Consider the following 13,879-nt stretch of genomic DNA (forward strand, 5'->3'; position numbering starts at 1 on the left):
AAGAGGTAACTAAGTTAAAACAAAGCTGTTGGGTTTGAGCTAATCCAGTCTGAGTGGTGTCTTTTTTTTTTTGTACTGGGGATTGAACCCAGGGACATCACATCCCTGGCCATTTTTATTTTGAGACAGAGTCTAGCAAAGTTGCTTAAGGTCTTACTAAGTTGCTGAGGCTGACTTAAATGGCAATCCTCTGGCCTCAGCTTCCCAAGGTGCTGGGATTACAGGTGTGCCCCACCTAACCCAGCTGACTGGTGTCCTTAAATGAAGAGATTGGGACACACAGAGACACCAGGGGTCTGGGTGCACAGAGGAAAAACCAAATGAGGACACAGGGCAGCCAACTGCTAGCAAGTGAAGGAAGAAGGAGAAACCTAGCCTGTCCACACCTTGAGCTTAAACTTCTGTCCTCCAGAACTACAAGAAAATGCCTTTGTGTCGTTTAAGCCACCGGGTCTGTAGTACTTTGTTACAGTAGCCCCAGAAAACTAATATGCGGCTGGGCGCAGTGGTGCATGCCTGTAACCCCAGCTAAGGGGAGGTTAAGATGAAGGGTCACAGTTCAAGGCCAGCCTTGGCAACTTAGCAAGATCCTGCCTCAATATAAAAAGGGCTGGGAGTGTAGCTCAGTGGTAGATGCTACACCCAGAGCCCCCCACCCCCGACACACACACACAGAGGACGCTAATACGCCTGAGTCCAGAAAACAATTCTTCAACCAACTCCCAAACCAGCAGAAATCATATGTAGGCTTGAGAAGAATTGAGAGGTATTTGACAAATAACATCCCCAAATGTTAACAAAGGGTCAGTGATAGAATAAGTCATCTGACAGGAACGCGAGTCGTGCCCCACCCCACCCCGGCCCCAGCCGTCTAACCTGCCTCCGCACGCCCCGAGAGGTCTACCCTGCCTCCTCTTAGCGACCTTCACATGCCACGGCCACACCAGGACTGGAAATCAGTTCGGTTCAGGTCAGGTTGTGTCACTATGTGTCTGTGGCACTCTTGGGAATGACATTTTGGTTTTCAGCACTTTTTTGGAGCCGAGTGTGGTGGCTAAGGAACTGGGCACCTGCCCACCTTCTTTCCCGGCATGGCCCAAACTCCCCTTCTGGATGTCCTTGCTCTGGGGGGGAAGCAGAAAGCACAGGGGGGAGCTGGACATTTATTCTGCACCAGTTGTATGCCTGGTGCACATTAGCTCTCTAGCCCATGTCACCCACTGAGGGGTGGGGGTGGGGGCGGGGGTTGAGACTGGGCCTGAACCTCGCGTTCAGGGGAAAGGTCAGCTCAGGCTGACCGGGAAGCAGAAAGGGGCCCAGCTCAGCCGGCTAATGTGTTTACCCAAGGCTTGGGCAGGTGGGAGTTCCATCTGCCACGTTCTCCCGGCTGCCTTCCCAGAGTCACAGCTCAGAGGCTGGGCGGAGGCCAGGCAGAGCCCCTCCCAGCCCCTGAGTTCAGCCACCTCCTCTGTGCCCATGCTGGAGGAAACGACCTTCCCAGGGGAATGGGCTCTGAGGGTCGGGGCCACTCCAGCCTGGTGCTTCCTTCCTGAGCTCCTGGACCCAGGGCTGAGAGGCCACTTCCTTTATCCTCAATGGCAACAACAAAAACTTCAGCCCCAGAGCCCGTTCTGGGCCCCCGAATCTGTTCTGGCTCCCAGCATGGAGTAATGGACAATCAAACCAGGATGTTCGACACCTGAGGGGTTGTGTCCCCAGGGATGGCCAAGATGGTCTGGGGGCCTCCGATATACTTTAAGACCACCCTCTTCCAGCACGCCCTGGGGACTTCTGCTCCCCAAGTAGCCCCCCGCTAGGAAAGGCCTCCAGTCCAGAAGATTGTCCTAGTCAAACCCCAGCGTTGCCACTGGAAGTCCGGGGAGTGGGAGGCAGGCCCAGGCCATTCACACGCTCCTCTGCCATCCTGCCGCCTTGGGGATTTCTGGAGGCCTCAACACAGGCTCCCCTGCCGTGCCCTCTGGCCGTGAGCCCAGGGTGCAGGGTAGGTGGGCATCACAGATGACCTGGTGGACAGTGGCCCGGAAAGTCTTGCTGACAAAGCAGTAGAGGCCAAAGTTGACCGCTGTGTTGAGCATGGCCACCATGTTGGCTACATCCAAGGCCAGGTGGACCCTCCAGTCCCGGTGGACGGGGGCCACATACAGGTGGTAGAGCATGACGAAGATGCGGGGTGCCCAAAGAAGGACAAAGAGCAAGGTGACCCCCAGGAGGATGGCTGTGCTCTTGCCCACCCAGGGCTGCAGCCCGCTCTGTGCCCTCTTCCGTAGCCGGAGGACAATGGCTGAGTTGGTGACCAGGAAAACACTACAAGGGATGAAGAAGACGATGAGGCAGTGGGCCCACTTGAGTACCTCGTCCAGCGTGCCAGGGGGGCCCGTGTCCCTCCACACGTCCAGCCACCAGTAGAAGGGGATGCCAGTCAGCAGGGCAGCGCTGAGGACAATGGCCACAGCCCTGAGGGTCCTGCCAGGGGACGAGGTGGCCCGATGGCGCAGGGGATGGCACAGAGCATTGTAGCGGTCAACAGTAAGCAGGACAGTGATCCAGACCGAGGCGTGGTTGGCAGCAAACTCCAGGACATTAGCCACGCGCACCACAGCCTGGGGCACCTGGCGGGCCAGGAGGGCGCCCTGTAGGATGAAGCCCATGAACACGATGACCACCTGGGTGGTGACATCTGAGGCTGTGAGCGCCAGAAGGTAGTAGTAGGAGGGCTTCCTGGTCTTGGTGGCAAGGCGGGCCAGCGCCACTGTGGTCAGGAGGTTGACTGATGGCGATCAAGGTCATGGCGGGAGAGGTCACGGCGGGCAAGGTCACAGAGGGAGAGGCCAGAGGTGTTAGAGGGACGTTCAGATTCTGCTTTCCAGAGTGTTCACTGTCCCTTCCCCACTGCAGTGCTGGGGCCAGTTCTGGCTTCTAGATTCTTCCCCAAACCCACTTTGCCAGTTAGGGATGTAGCTGAATGGAAGAGCCCAAGGTCTGGGGTTCCAGCCCCAGCACTGCAAAATCAAAACAAAATCCCCACTTTGTCAGCCCTTCCCTGTCCTTCCACACCCCAGGTCACTAGGCCACTGACTACCTTGGTAACACGTGGGTGAACACACTATTGGGTGTCCACCTGTCCTGTGGAATCCCTCCTCCTGGGTCCTTTCCAGATACTCTGTGTCCTCTGGAGCACAGGCTTCCCTGGACGAGGTGCCGTTAACTTACCAGCCTGAGGCGCTCCCCCAGGTGAGACCCCCTGTCCTTTCCTCTGTCCGTCCCCAGCCCACGCACGCTCTGCCTCTGGGCGCGGATGCACAGGGAGCTGAGCAGGGTTCTCCATGTGCGCAGTCCCTCTGCGAAGGTCAGCTTTGCACGTGGCAAATCCCTGGCCTCACTTCCCCTCCCCTCCAGGCTTTGCTCCCGTGTGACCCAGAACACGCTCTCCATTAAGGCAAGGGGAGAACTGTGGGCCACCAGGGTCTCAGGGGCCGGTGCAGAGGACTGGCTCCCATTGAAGGAGGACCCCAATTTCTGGCCACGCCTAAGACCCCAGTCCCAGTTCCCCGCTCACCAGGCAGCCCCAGGCTCAGCAGAACACTGTAGTAGATGACAGGGATGATACCAGCCACACACGGTGACCTCTCTGGGCTCTCTGGCCAGTGGCCTTCAAACTCCTGGCCTGGCCCACTCCCGTTGGGTGTGGACAGCAGGGCTGCTCGCGGCTGGCCAGCTAGGGAGGGCAGAAGGGCAAGGTTAGAGCATTCGTTTTCTTTCCAACCTGGGCCGCCAGCAGCTCTCCATTCAACCCTACTCCGTGCAGACCCCGGTCTCCATGGCCATGAATATTCTACCCCACACTGCTGATGGGACAAAGTCTCGGCAGTGGGGACTGCAGGCTGTCTGGGGACTTCAGCCTCCAGAGCAGGGAGGCAGATGAAGCGTGAGGATCACTGAGCACACTGGAAGCTTGGGGTCTGCAGCGGGTGGAGCGGCTGCCCCTTTAATCAGCAGGCGGAGAGGCTGGCGAGGCGGCACCCGGCAGCTGCACAGCTCACCCGACAGCTGCCCCCTCTCCAAGGAGAGACTGTTACTAGGTTCCCTCTTTTCTAAGTCAAAGAGCGTCTCGCTTCACAGGTCAGCAGCGCTGAAGCTGGGTGGCTCTGTTTTTGGGATGGGGAAACTGAGTCCCCAGGGGTAAGGTGACTCAGTCGGTCTGTGGTCAGTGGGGAAGAGGGCCCTCCACCTGCTGTGGCCCCCAGCCCCCTCAAACCACATTTCAAGTCTCTTTAGGTTTTTCCGTTCTCTGATTTCCTGCTGAAGGTGATGGAGGACCCCCGGCTAAGCCTGGTTCCCCACCCCACTGCCCTTTCGTTATCAGCTCCCGCCAGTCTCAAGCCTCAGGGTCCCTCACCTGCCCCCTGCCTTCCACCCCCCAATCATTTACCTGTCTCTGGTCCCTCAAGTCCCATGCTCCAGGGTCCTGGGCCCCAGGTCACCAGGGGCTTTCCTGGGTGTCTCCACAGCTCCCTGCCAGCATCACCAGTTGTCCCTGTCACCCCCAGCTCTCCAAGTGGTGTTTGCCCCTCCGTCCTTCCAGCAGCACTGAGCCTGTCAGCATGCAGAGTGGGGGTGGCGGGGAGGAGGGAGGCGGAGGGAGGGTGGGGCGGAGGCACAGGGCAGCCTTCAGCGGATCCCACCAGGAGCAAAGCGCCCTCTTCCCGCAGTCTGTGGCAGGGAGGGGGTCTGCCAGGTGGGGGCTGGAGGACAGAGAGCCTGGCACCCGTGTGGGGTTAGGGGGTCTGTCTGTGCCTTGGGAAGGGGAAGGAGGGGAAGCAGCAGGAAGGCAGAAGCTGGCTCTGGACAGGCTGCCTCGTGGTGCAGGGCACTCTGCAAACTGGCCAGCTTACCTGGGGCAGCCACACCCTGAGGTGAGGATGCGGGGGAGGTGGAAGGAGTCAGGCAGCTGATCCGTGGGCATCATACTCTGAAAGGCCTGCGGGCAGGAAGGGAAAGCACGCCTGCTGAGGGGCCGGGGGAGAAGGGCCAGCGGGGAGGCGAGGCTGCCTGGGCAGGGCTCAGATCCCCTGAGAGGCCTGAAGGACCCAGCGCAAGTGGGTCAGACGGCAGAGGCAGCAGGGGCTGGGATGGGGTGAGGGATGTCCCGTGGCGCTGCAGGCCCGGAGGAAGGGCAGGAAGCCGCGTGCAGTGGTGGCCACCCTGGCAGAAGCTTGGCCAGGCTGCCAGGGGTGCTGGGAAACCAGGACCGATGGGCCCACGGGCTATTGTTTTCCTGCCCTGGTGAAGTGGAGCAGTCCTCAAGAATATCAGTAAACAGCAGCTGGAGCTGGTGGCTTTGGAAGAGGAGGAATCTGCATCTAGCAGCTCCCCTCACCTGGGAAGGCGTGACCAGGGCAGCCCACCATGGGCCCCAGGACACGGGCATCCAGGGACTTCCAGGGAGTTAAGACCCAGCCCTGCGTTACTTCCCACTTCCCATCCTCTGGGATGCTCTCGAACATGTAGCAGGACATGTGGGTGCATCTCCCTGGCTCCTAAGTTAGATCCTGGGCCTCTGGGCTGGAGCCAACCTACCTTGACCCCAAGGCCCGCCAGGGTGCTCACAGCTGGGGCCTTGCTGCCTCCAGGTGGCCGTACCCCGATCCTGCAAGCCTCTGAGACCCAGCTGGCTTGGGCCAGGCACTCCAGGCAGGCACTACAAGTCCAAGGTGGAGTGTTGGAACTCCAGCTCCAGAAAGGACAAGTAGGACGGACAGCTCCCCAGCCTGCCACCTCCCTGCCCCATGAGGCCAGGAGTGAGTAGAGGCACTGGCCCTGCTTCACGGAGTTGGAAAGCCCAACCATGTTGAGCGTAAGGAAGTTACCCCCGTCCTCCACAAGAGGAGATCAAGGCTCAGAGAAGTTAAGCCAATAGGTCAGGGTCACAGAGCTAGTATACAGCAGCTGGAATTTGAACTTGGGTTGGTTCTTGCCTCCATTTCCTCCAGAGCTGTTTGCTTTTCATTCCTCACACAGCCTTCTGGGAAAATAAGAGATTGCTGTAAACTTGGGCTTCATGGAGGAGGTGGCCATGGATCAGACAGACAGTGCTCAAGCGGGGAGGGCACCCTAGTCAGGGGGAACAGCTTCTGACAGTTTGGGGGTTATTTCAGGGAAAGATTCCTCCTCGAGGAGGCGTTTCTCCCTGGCTACAAGGCGCCTGGAGTCCCTCTTTTCCAGTGAAGTACCCGAGTCACTCCTGGAACCCTAACCCAGGACAGGGACGTTATGGATGTAAGGGAGGCTGTGGGTCAGGGTAGGGCTTCATGTTCCCGAAGCCCAGCGCCTGATCACCCCCTCACAGATCCAGATGGCCTCCTCCTGTCCCAGGCGTATGAGCATTGCCAGTTAGGGCACGGGAGAAACCTTGCTCAGTGGGGAGCCCTTTATCAGGACTGAAATGCCTCTCAGAAAAGAAGTCATGGGGTCATGAAAGGCAAAGACAAGCAGAACTTGGCGACACTTGAATTCTGGATCTACTAACTTCTGCCGAGTTCAGAGGAGTCACTTAGGTTAGACACCCTCTGGGACAGGAAGTTACACTCCTCTCAGGAAACTTCTTTATTTATTTATTTTTTCTTTTTTTTTTGGTACTGAGGATTGAACCCAGGGGTGCTTGATCACCAAGCCACATCTGTCGCCTTTTTATTTTTTATTCTGAGACAGGGTCTCACTAAGTTGCGCGGAGTCTCCCTAAGTTGCTGAGGCTGGCCTTGAACTTGCGATCCTCCTGCCTCCGCCTCCTGAGTGGCTGGAGTTATTGGTGTGTGCCACTGCACCCAGCTTGTCTGGGGGAACTTCTTGCTGTGGTCTCCAGCCTTGCTCTCGGTGATGGATCTTCCCGGCCACAAAGCAAAGTAAAATCTGGTGCTGCAGATCTGATCTTGAGAACTCTGGGGTGAATGTCCTGCTGCCTCTCTCCTGCCCCGACTCTCCTCCACGTGCACACGTGCACACACACACACTGTGCACAGAGACGTATGCACACGTGTGAACACTCTACAGTGTGCATCAAGTTGAAGGGTGCACACTAAAAAAATGACAAGGACACACTGTTATCTGGAAAGTGCGTTTCTACTTGGTAGAGAAGGGTCAGGAATTAGGGAGGTTAGAAATGGTGGGAGGAGGTCTCTCAGGGGTGGGGGAGTCAGAGGTGACCTTCTGGGATCTTCTTGGCAACCTGAGTCCTCCCAGGCCCCTTCACACTTTTTGTGTGTGTGTGTATGTGTGTGTGTGTGGTACTGGGGATTGAACCCAGAGGTTTTTTACCTCTGAACCACACCTCCAGTCCTTTAATTTTTTTTTTTTTTTTTTTTTTTTTTTAATTTTGAGACAAGTTCTCACTAAATTTCTTAGGGTCTCACTAAGTTGCTGAGGCTGGCCTCAAGCTTGTGATCCTCCTGCCTCAGCCTCCAGAGTTGCTGAGATTTCAGGTGGGTGCCACTGTACCTGGCTCCCCTTTACACTTGGAATGCCACCTGTCTAACTCAGATAGGTAGGTTTTAGCTTGGGGAGTCCACAATGATCAGCTGGGGTGGGTGTTCAGAAAATACAGATGCCCAGGCCTGCCCCTGGGAATTCCTCCTTAGATGAGCACAAGAGACTCCTGAGCAGGTGAACCGCCCCTCAAGAGAGGCTGGTGCAGATCCTCCTGGAGGCTGGTGTTCAGAGGCATGTCTACGGGATGGCCGTTTGGTGGGTGCTGGGTTCTCTGATCAGCAGCTCTCCATGGGCAAGCACTGTGCACAGAAGCTGGGGCGCCTCTGGGCCTGAGCTGCCCTGTTGCACAGAGGCTTCGACTTGCTGGGTGAGCCAGGATGTGGTGCAGCCCACAGGAAGGGCAGGCGGGCAGCCAGTGGGCAAGGGATGGTGGATCTGGAGGAGGGGGACCAGGCGCTAGAGTGGGGGCAGCTGGGAGGGGTTTCCGCTGAGCAGGGCAGCTCTGACTCTGCCAACCCGGATGACGCTGGTGCCAGACTCCGTTCTTGCTTTCTTTGTGGCTCCAGAGAGGGAGGGAGTGGGCTGTTGGGTCTCTGTGCATCGCGCTGAGCCCTGGGATCCAGAGAGCAAGGGCAGAGACCCTTCCACCCGTCCTTAACCCGGCCTTGGCCTCCGAGGAACTCAGTGGGATTTCTGGGGAGCCACCCACCTCATTCATCAACCTCAAGGATGTCCCTCCCTGGAGGAGCTGGGGCCCGTCCTGCTCCCTCGGTGCAAAGGTGAGGCCTGGATAGCGCCCGCCCGACCTCGCGCACACTCACTCACGGCCTCTAGACCGCCCCTCTCTTGGTCGCCTTTCTTTCTGGAAGAGCACACTGCTGTACTTCCCAGCTGAGACTGCCACCCCGCTCTCTGCCTCAGTTTCCCTGCAGGCGGCCTGGGGTGCTGCAAGTCTCCTTGGAATTTGGGGAAGGGAGAGGTTACAGCCGGAATTGGAAACTGGTGGAGGAAGCCTTCCAAAGACGGGAACCTGGAGAGTGGGGCTATGTGGGGAGGGAATTGAAGGAAGAAAGAAGAGGGGCGGATGGGGGCCCAGCATCAGGGTCTCCGGTCCCCACGCCCTCCGAGCTACTGCACTGCCCTAGGACTCCAAGGCCTGCTGACCCGGGGGTAGCCCTGCGCTGGGCAGGGGTGCTCCTCCGCAGTGGAGCATGGGGGAGGCCGAGTTCCTCTGTGCCAGCCCTGCCACCTGGGCTCGCTGAGGCCATAGTCCCTAGGGATGATCTTTCCTAAAGGCCCGTGGCCCACTCCAGAGTATGCCAGAAACTTTTTTCAACAAAGGACATGAGAATGATCCCAGGGACCCCAGGGACCCCTGTTGGAGATCTTGTCCTCTCTGGAGCGCTGGCCAACCCCAAAATGGGAGCCGGGAGATGGGAGCTGGAGCCATCTCCTCCGCTCTTCCAGGCCCTTCCGTCGCGGTCGGCTGGTCATGGCGCTTCAGCACGATGCTGCCAAGTGCTCTGAGCCAGGGTGGAGGCTGGGCCTGGGGGTTGGGACAAGGGCTGGGGACCCTGGGGCTGGTGGCTGCCAGTGGTCCTGGAGCTCCTTGCTCGCCCTTCAGGAAGCCTAAAACTTTCTGGGAGAAGAACAGCCTTGCTGGGTCATAAGGAGAAGTGGGGGAGGAGGGTGCCGGATCTGTTCCCCTGGGGGCCCAGGGCTGCACAATAGTCCCTGTGGCTGCCACTCTCTGGCTTAAGTGGTTGCCTGGGCAACAGCAGGGGCCAGTTTCCACCAATCCATGGCAGAAGCTGGGTGGGGGGAGGGGGCCGGCAGAAAGGGGGGTGTCGTCCTGCTGTGCTGGATCCTATATAAGGAGGAGGGATGCAATTGATCAGAGTGGCTTGGACTTCAGTGTCCCTGCAGTGGACCTGGGGGTGGAGCACAAAGATGTTTAGGATAGGCCACTGCAAGCCTGGGTCCTGGGGCAGCTTCTGGACCATGCTGACCTTGGTGGGTCTGGCCACTCGTGCAGGTGAGGGGGCTGTGGGCAGGTGGGGCGTGGGCCAGGGTGCAGGGTCAGGCCCTTCTGGCCCTAACTGCTAGTGGCTGCCGGGAGGGGGCAGTGTCCAGCCATCCAGGGTGGACTGGACAGCTCCACAGACACCTCCCAGAAGGGAGGAGGGCAGCCAGCCTGAGAGGGAAGAGGGCTGGGCATCAGGCAGGGTCTTAAGGACAAAAAGACCCTCCATTGTCCATTGTCCCAGGCAGCTGGGTCCCGGCAGAGGCTGAATGGGGACGCCATTAGCATTCAGTCCCCTCAAAGTGACAGCTGAGCGGGCAGGCTGCAAAATGCACTCCCCCGGCCTCTCTCCCTTGCTTTCTCTGAGTCTCTCACACACAGCCGCTCCACTCCGTGTGAGCCTCATCCCCACCAGAGCAGGCGTGCCACAGCCTGCGCGTGTGTGTGCACACTTGAGTGTGCCCAGCCGCCATCTGCTGCCGTCAGACACCCTCCTGGCTCCTTCCGCCAGCCTCCTTGCACTGCTCTCAGCTGGGGAGAGCTGCCAGCAGCGACTCTGTCAATGGGTTCTCTGTAACTGAGTGCACGTCCCCATCTAACCGCCACAGCGTCCGTGGGAAGGAGGAGCCCACTGGTCAGCCTCACACCAGTGATCCAGAGAGGGTCCCGCTCCAGCTCCAGCTGGCCCTTGGGACTTTCTCCTGTCCCTATCTGCCTCACAGATCCAGAACTGCAGGGGCAGGGCCGGTCCTGGAAAAGGGCTTCCCTCCCCTCCCAGCACCACGGAAGTGCGCTTCTTTATCCACTGCCATACTCCACGCTCCTAGGAGAGTGTCTGGCGCATAACAGGTGCTCGATATTTGCTAGCGAGTGTGCCCCTCCCACAGCTCCTTTGAGGGGAGGGTGGACACCTGCTCAGAGACAGGAGGGGTGGGGCCAAGTCTCCAGTCCTCTCCTGGGGGGTGGCTGGCATCTTGGACACCACTTCATGGATATTACGAGAGGGCCTAGAACCGGCCCCCTTAGGAGAGCATCCTCTCAGGTCTGCATCCGTAAGAACTGCCCGCCTCGCGCGCGCCTCGGGTACATCCATACACCCACAAATCTCATAGGCACAAACAGGTATGCGCACACAGCCGCCCTAGGCCCTCCCGCCCTCCCCCATGCCCAGGCATGTGAGTCTCCAGCTGGCCCCTCTGCACCCTAGATGGAGGCCCTGGGGCGAGGTGCCTTCTCAGGCCATGCCATGTCCCTTCCTGCCGCAGCCCAGAGAGCCGATGTGGGCGGGGAGGCAGCGGGCACCTCCATCGACCACTCCCAGATGCTGCTTCACCGCCTGCGGGAGCTGCTGCAGCAGGGCAACGCCAGCGACGTGGTTCTGCGCGTGCAGGCTGCAGGCACCGACGAGGTCCGCGTCTTCCACGCCCACCGCCTGCTGCTGGGGCTGCACAGTGAGCTGTTCCGGGAGATGCTGAGCAACCAGAGCGAGGCGGTGCTGCAGGAGCCCCGGGACTGCGCCGCTGTCTTCGACAAGTTCATCAGGTGGGAAAGCAGGGACGGGCCTTCGTCTGTCCCCAGCCCTGGCTCCTTCGCCCACAGAGTCACAGGAGCCCAGGCCCTTGAAGGCCATTACGCCCATTCCCCGATGTCACCGGGACAGCAATGCGCCACCCCTCACCCCTTCTCCGCCCGCCCTCCCTCACACGGCGCTGTCCTACGCTGCCTTCACCTGTGTGCTCTGCTTGGTTTGATGTCACTGCCCACCCCTGGCAACGCTGGCAGAGCTGTTTCCAAACTGGCCAGGAGAGATTTTAGAAACTACGGATTCCTGAGCCTGGACAGTCCATTTCAGGTCTAGGGGTTGGGACCAGCAATCTTTTTTTTAAGTACCTATGTGGTTTTGGGGTCTGCCCAGGTTTGGAACCACAGGGCTAGGGAGCTGAAAGGTTAGCCAGCTCCCTGTTTCTTGCCAGTGTGCTGCACAAGGGGAACCATTCACACTATGGTCTAAAGAAGTATCCCAGTTTTAATGACTTAGACAAGATGGCTGCAGGATTCTGGACATCACTCCTAAGCTCCAGGCCACAGGAAGGGGGACAAAACAGAAGGGCTCCTATAGAGCCAAGTGTGTTCCAGGGAGCAGAGGGACAGTGGCAGGAAGGATGAGCAGGTGGATAGCAGCAGACTGAGAAGAACCGGCTGGGGCAGGAAGGAAGCTGTGCTGACTGCCCACTCGGTAGCAAGATTCTTCACTCCCTCCTGTTGTCTCCCTAACGCTGAGGGGTGCATGCTGCTCCTCCTTTCCCAGATGATTCCAAGGTTGATGGAAGTTAAATGATTCGCCTAGGCTCAAGGCTAGGAGGTGATAAGACATGGCTCTGGACCCAGACTACAAACTCCACACTGGCAAGAGCCTCTCTTCATCTGTTCTAGCTACAGTTAGCACCTAGTACGTGCTCAAAATACATGTGATTTTCACCTGCCCCCAGAAACCCAAAGAAGTGGCTGTCAAGTAGGAACAGTGTGGAAGGGTCCTTAAGAGGGAAGTGGCAGGGCCTGTTACCTGCCACTTGATTGCACCGCCAGCCCCTGACCACAAAGTTCTCCATCCAAGCTGCCCGTGGAGTGACCTTGTCCTGACTCCGCCCTACCTCTGCCTCTCCGGCAGGTACCTGTACTGTGGAGAGCTGACGGTACTGCTTGCCCAGGCCATTCCACTGCATAAGCTGGCCACCAAGTACCGGGTGGCCACCCTGCAGCGAGGCATGGCCGACTACATGCGCGCACACCTGGCAGGAGGCGCAGGCCCTGCGGTGGGCTGGTACCATTACGCAGTGAGCACCGGGGACGAGGCCCTGCGTGAGAGCTGCCTGCAGTTCCTGGCCTGGAACTTGTCTGCCGTGGCGGGCAGCGCTGAGTGGAGCGCTGTGAGCCCCGAGCTGCTGGCACAGCTCCTGCAGCGCTCGGACCTGGTGCTGCAGGACGAACTGGAGCTGTTTCACGCGCTGGAGGTGTGGCTGGGCCGCGCGCGGCCGCCCCCCGCGGTGGCAGAGCGGGCGCTGCGCGCCATCCGATACCCCATGATCCCGCCGGCGCAGCTCTTCCAGCTGCAGGCACGCTCGGCGGTCCTGGCGCGTCACGGCCTGGCGGTGGCGGACCTCCTGCTGCAGGCCTACCAGTTCCACGCCGCCTCGCCACTGCACTACGCCAAGTTCTTCGACGTCAACGGTAGCGCCTTCCTGCCCCGGAACTACCTCGCGCCCGCCTGGGGCGCCCCGTGGGTCATCAACAACCCCGCCCGCGACGACCGCAGCACCAGCTTCCAGACACAGCTGGGCCCAAGCGGCCACGACGCCGGCCGCCGGATCACGTGGAACGTGCTCTTCTCGCCGCGCTGGCTGCCCGTCAGCTTGCGGCCGGTCTACGCAGACGCCGCGGGTACTGCGCTGCCCGCCGCGCGCCCCGAGGACGGCCGGCCACGGCTTGTGGTCACCCCGGCCAGCAGTGGTGGCGACGCGGCAGGAGTGAGCTTTCAAAAGACGGTGCTGGTGGGGGCGCGCCAGCAGGGCCGCCTACTGGTGCGCCACGCCTACAGCTTCCACCAGAGCAGCGAGGAGGCCGGAGACTTCCTGGCGCACGCCGATCTGCAGCGGCGCAACTCCGAGTATCTGGTGGAGAATGCCCTGCATCTGCACCTCATCGTCAAGCCTGTGTACCACACCCTCATCCGGACCCCCAAGTAGCCTCCGCATTGGGAAATAAAAGCCTGGCTTAGAGGGCACCAGGGTCTGGGAGGGATGAGGCGAGCGTGGAGATGACTGCCAGCCTAGCCCCTGGGTAACCAGGCGCTGGCGACGCTGGGCTGGATGGAGACCAGGTGAGCGGTGGTAGACCAGATGTCTGGCTTCAGCAGCTGGTTTTGCATGTAGGTAGCATTTGCTCCTGAATAAATGGATGCCCAGAGGGGCAAGGGGATGATTGAACCACTCATCCCTGGGAAAAAGCCACCCAGGGAGAGTCACAAGCCTGGGGATTCCCCTGCCCTTCATTGAGCTTCTCCCTGAGCTCCCCTTCTCTCCCAGGGAACAGGTCAGGTAAGAGCATTCAAATGCTCAGCCCCACCAGCCAGCCTGGGTCAGGCAGGCAGGGATTTTCTCACCTCATCTGAGGGGCTAAGCTAGTCAATTCTGAGCTCTGACCTCCAGGGGGCAGCCACCTCATCCGAGTTGTGAGGCTTTCTTGGCTGGCCACCCTAAGTTCCTGCTCTAGCTGCCCCCTTCCTGGGGAGGGTCCTTGGGATCTGGAGAAACCCCCTTCCCTGCGGTGTCTGTAGGCTGGTGCTTTGCCAGCTAG

General features: G+C 59.5%; 2 protein-coding genes across 3 annotated transcripts; one reads left to right on the top strand and one right to left on the bottom strand.

Annotated features, from left to right (window-relative positions):
- Positions 1–666: 666 nt before the first annotated feature.
- On the bottom strand, positions 667–4,926 carry GPR142 (G protein-coupled receptor 142). The gene is made up of 3 exons (XM_079131962.1): positions 4,451–4,926; positions 3,578–3,736; positions 667–2,788 (listed from the first exon to the last, which is right to left on the bottom strand). The coding sequence occupies exons 1-3, from the start codon at positions 4,473–4,475 to the stop codon at positions 1,905–1,907; spliced, it is 1,068 nt and encodes a 355-aa protein (XP_078988088.1). The 5' UTR covers positions 4,476–4,926; the 3' UTR covers positions 667–1,904.
- Positions 4,927–7,784: 2,858 nt separating this feature from the next.
- On the top strand, positions 7,785–13,670 carry BTBD17 (BTB domain containing 17). 2 transcript variants are annotated; one of them, XM_079131518.1, is made up of 3 exons: positions 7,785–8,282; positions 10,792–11,068; positions 12,195–13,670. In XM_079131518.1, the coding sequence occupies exons 2-3, from the start codon at positions 10,848–10,850 to the stop codon at positions 13,267–13,269; spliced, it is 1,296 nt and encodes a 431-aa protein (XP_078987644.1). In that variant the 5' UTR covers positions 7,785–8,282; positions 10,792–10,847; the 3' UTR covers positions 13,270–13,670. The 2 variants fall into 2 exon arrangements, with proteins under 2 accessions (XP_078987644.1, XP_078987643.1); XM_079131517.1 differs by lacking the exon at positions 7,785–8,282 and adding an exon at positions 9,383–9,538 and having other exon boundaries at positions 12,195–13,669.
- The last annotated feature ends 209 nt before the right edge of the window (positions 13,671–13,879 follow it).

This window comes from Sciurus vulgaris (genome assembly GCF_902686455.1).
Source record: "Sciurus vulgaris genome assembly, chromosome: 3".
NCBI classification, from domain to species: domain Eukaryota; kingdom Metazoa; phylum Chordata; class Mammalia; order Rodentia; family Sciuridae; genus Sciurus; species Sciurus vulgaris.

What these genes read in the sequence shown, in the direction of transcription:
- GPR142 (XM_079131962.1), bottom strand. Translation starts at nt 4,475, where the DNA reads ATGGGACTTGAGGGACCAGAGACAG. An exon ending in ACTTGAGGGACCAGAGACAG is followed by an intron (nt 3,737 to 4,450) that starts GTAAATGATTGG and finishes TGCCCTCCCTAG; the next exon opens with CTGGCCAGCCGCGAGCAGCC. An exon ending in GCTGAGCCTGGGGCTGCCTG is followed by an intron (nt 2,789 to 3,577) that starts GTGAGCGGGGAA and finishes GATCGCCATCAG; the next exon opens with TCAACCTCCTGACCACAGTG.
- BTBD17 (XM_079131517.1), top strand. Translation starts at nt 9,388, where the DNA reads ATGCAATTGATCAGAGTGGCTTGGACTTCAGTGTCCCTGCAGTGGACC. An exon ending in GGGTCTGGCCACTCGTGCAG is followed by an intron (nt 9,539 to 10,791) that starts GTGAGGGGGCTG and finishes TTCCTGCCGCAG; the next exon opens with CCCAGAGAGCCGATGTGGGC. An exon ending in GTCTTCGACAAGTTCATCAG is followed by an intron (nt 11,069 to 12,194) that starts GTGGGAAAGCAG and finishes CCTCTCCGGCAG; the next exon opens with GTACCTGTACTGTGGAGAGC.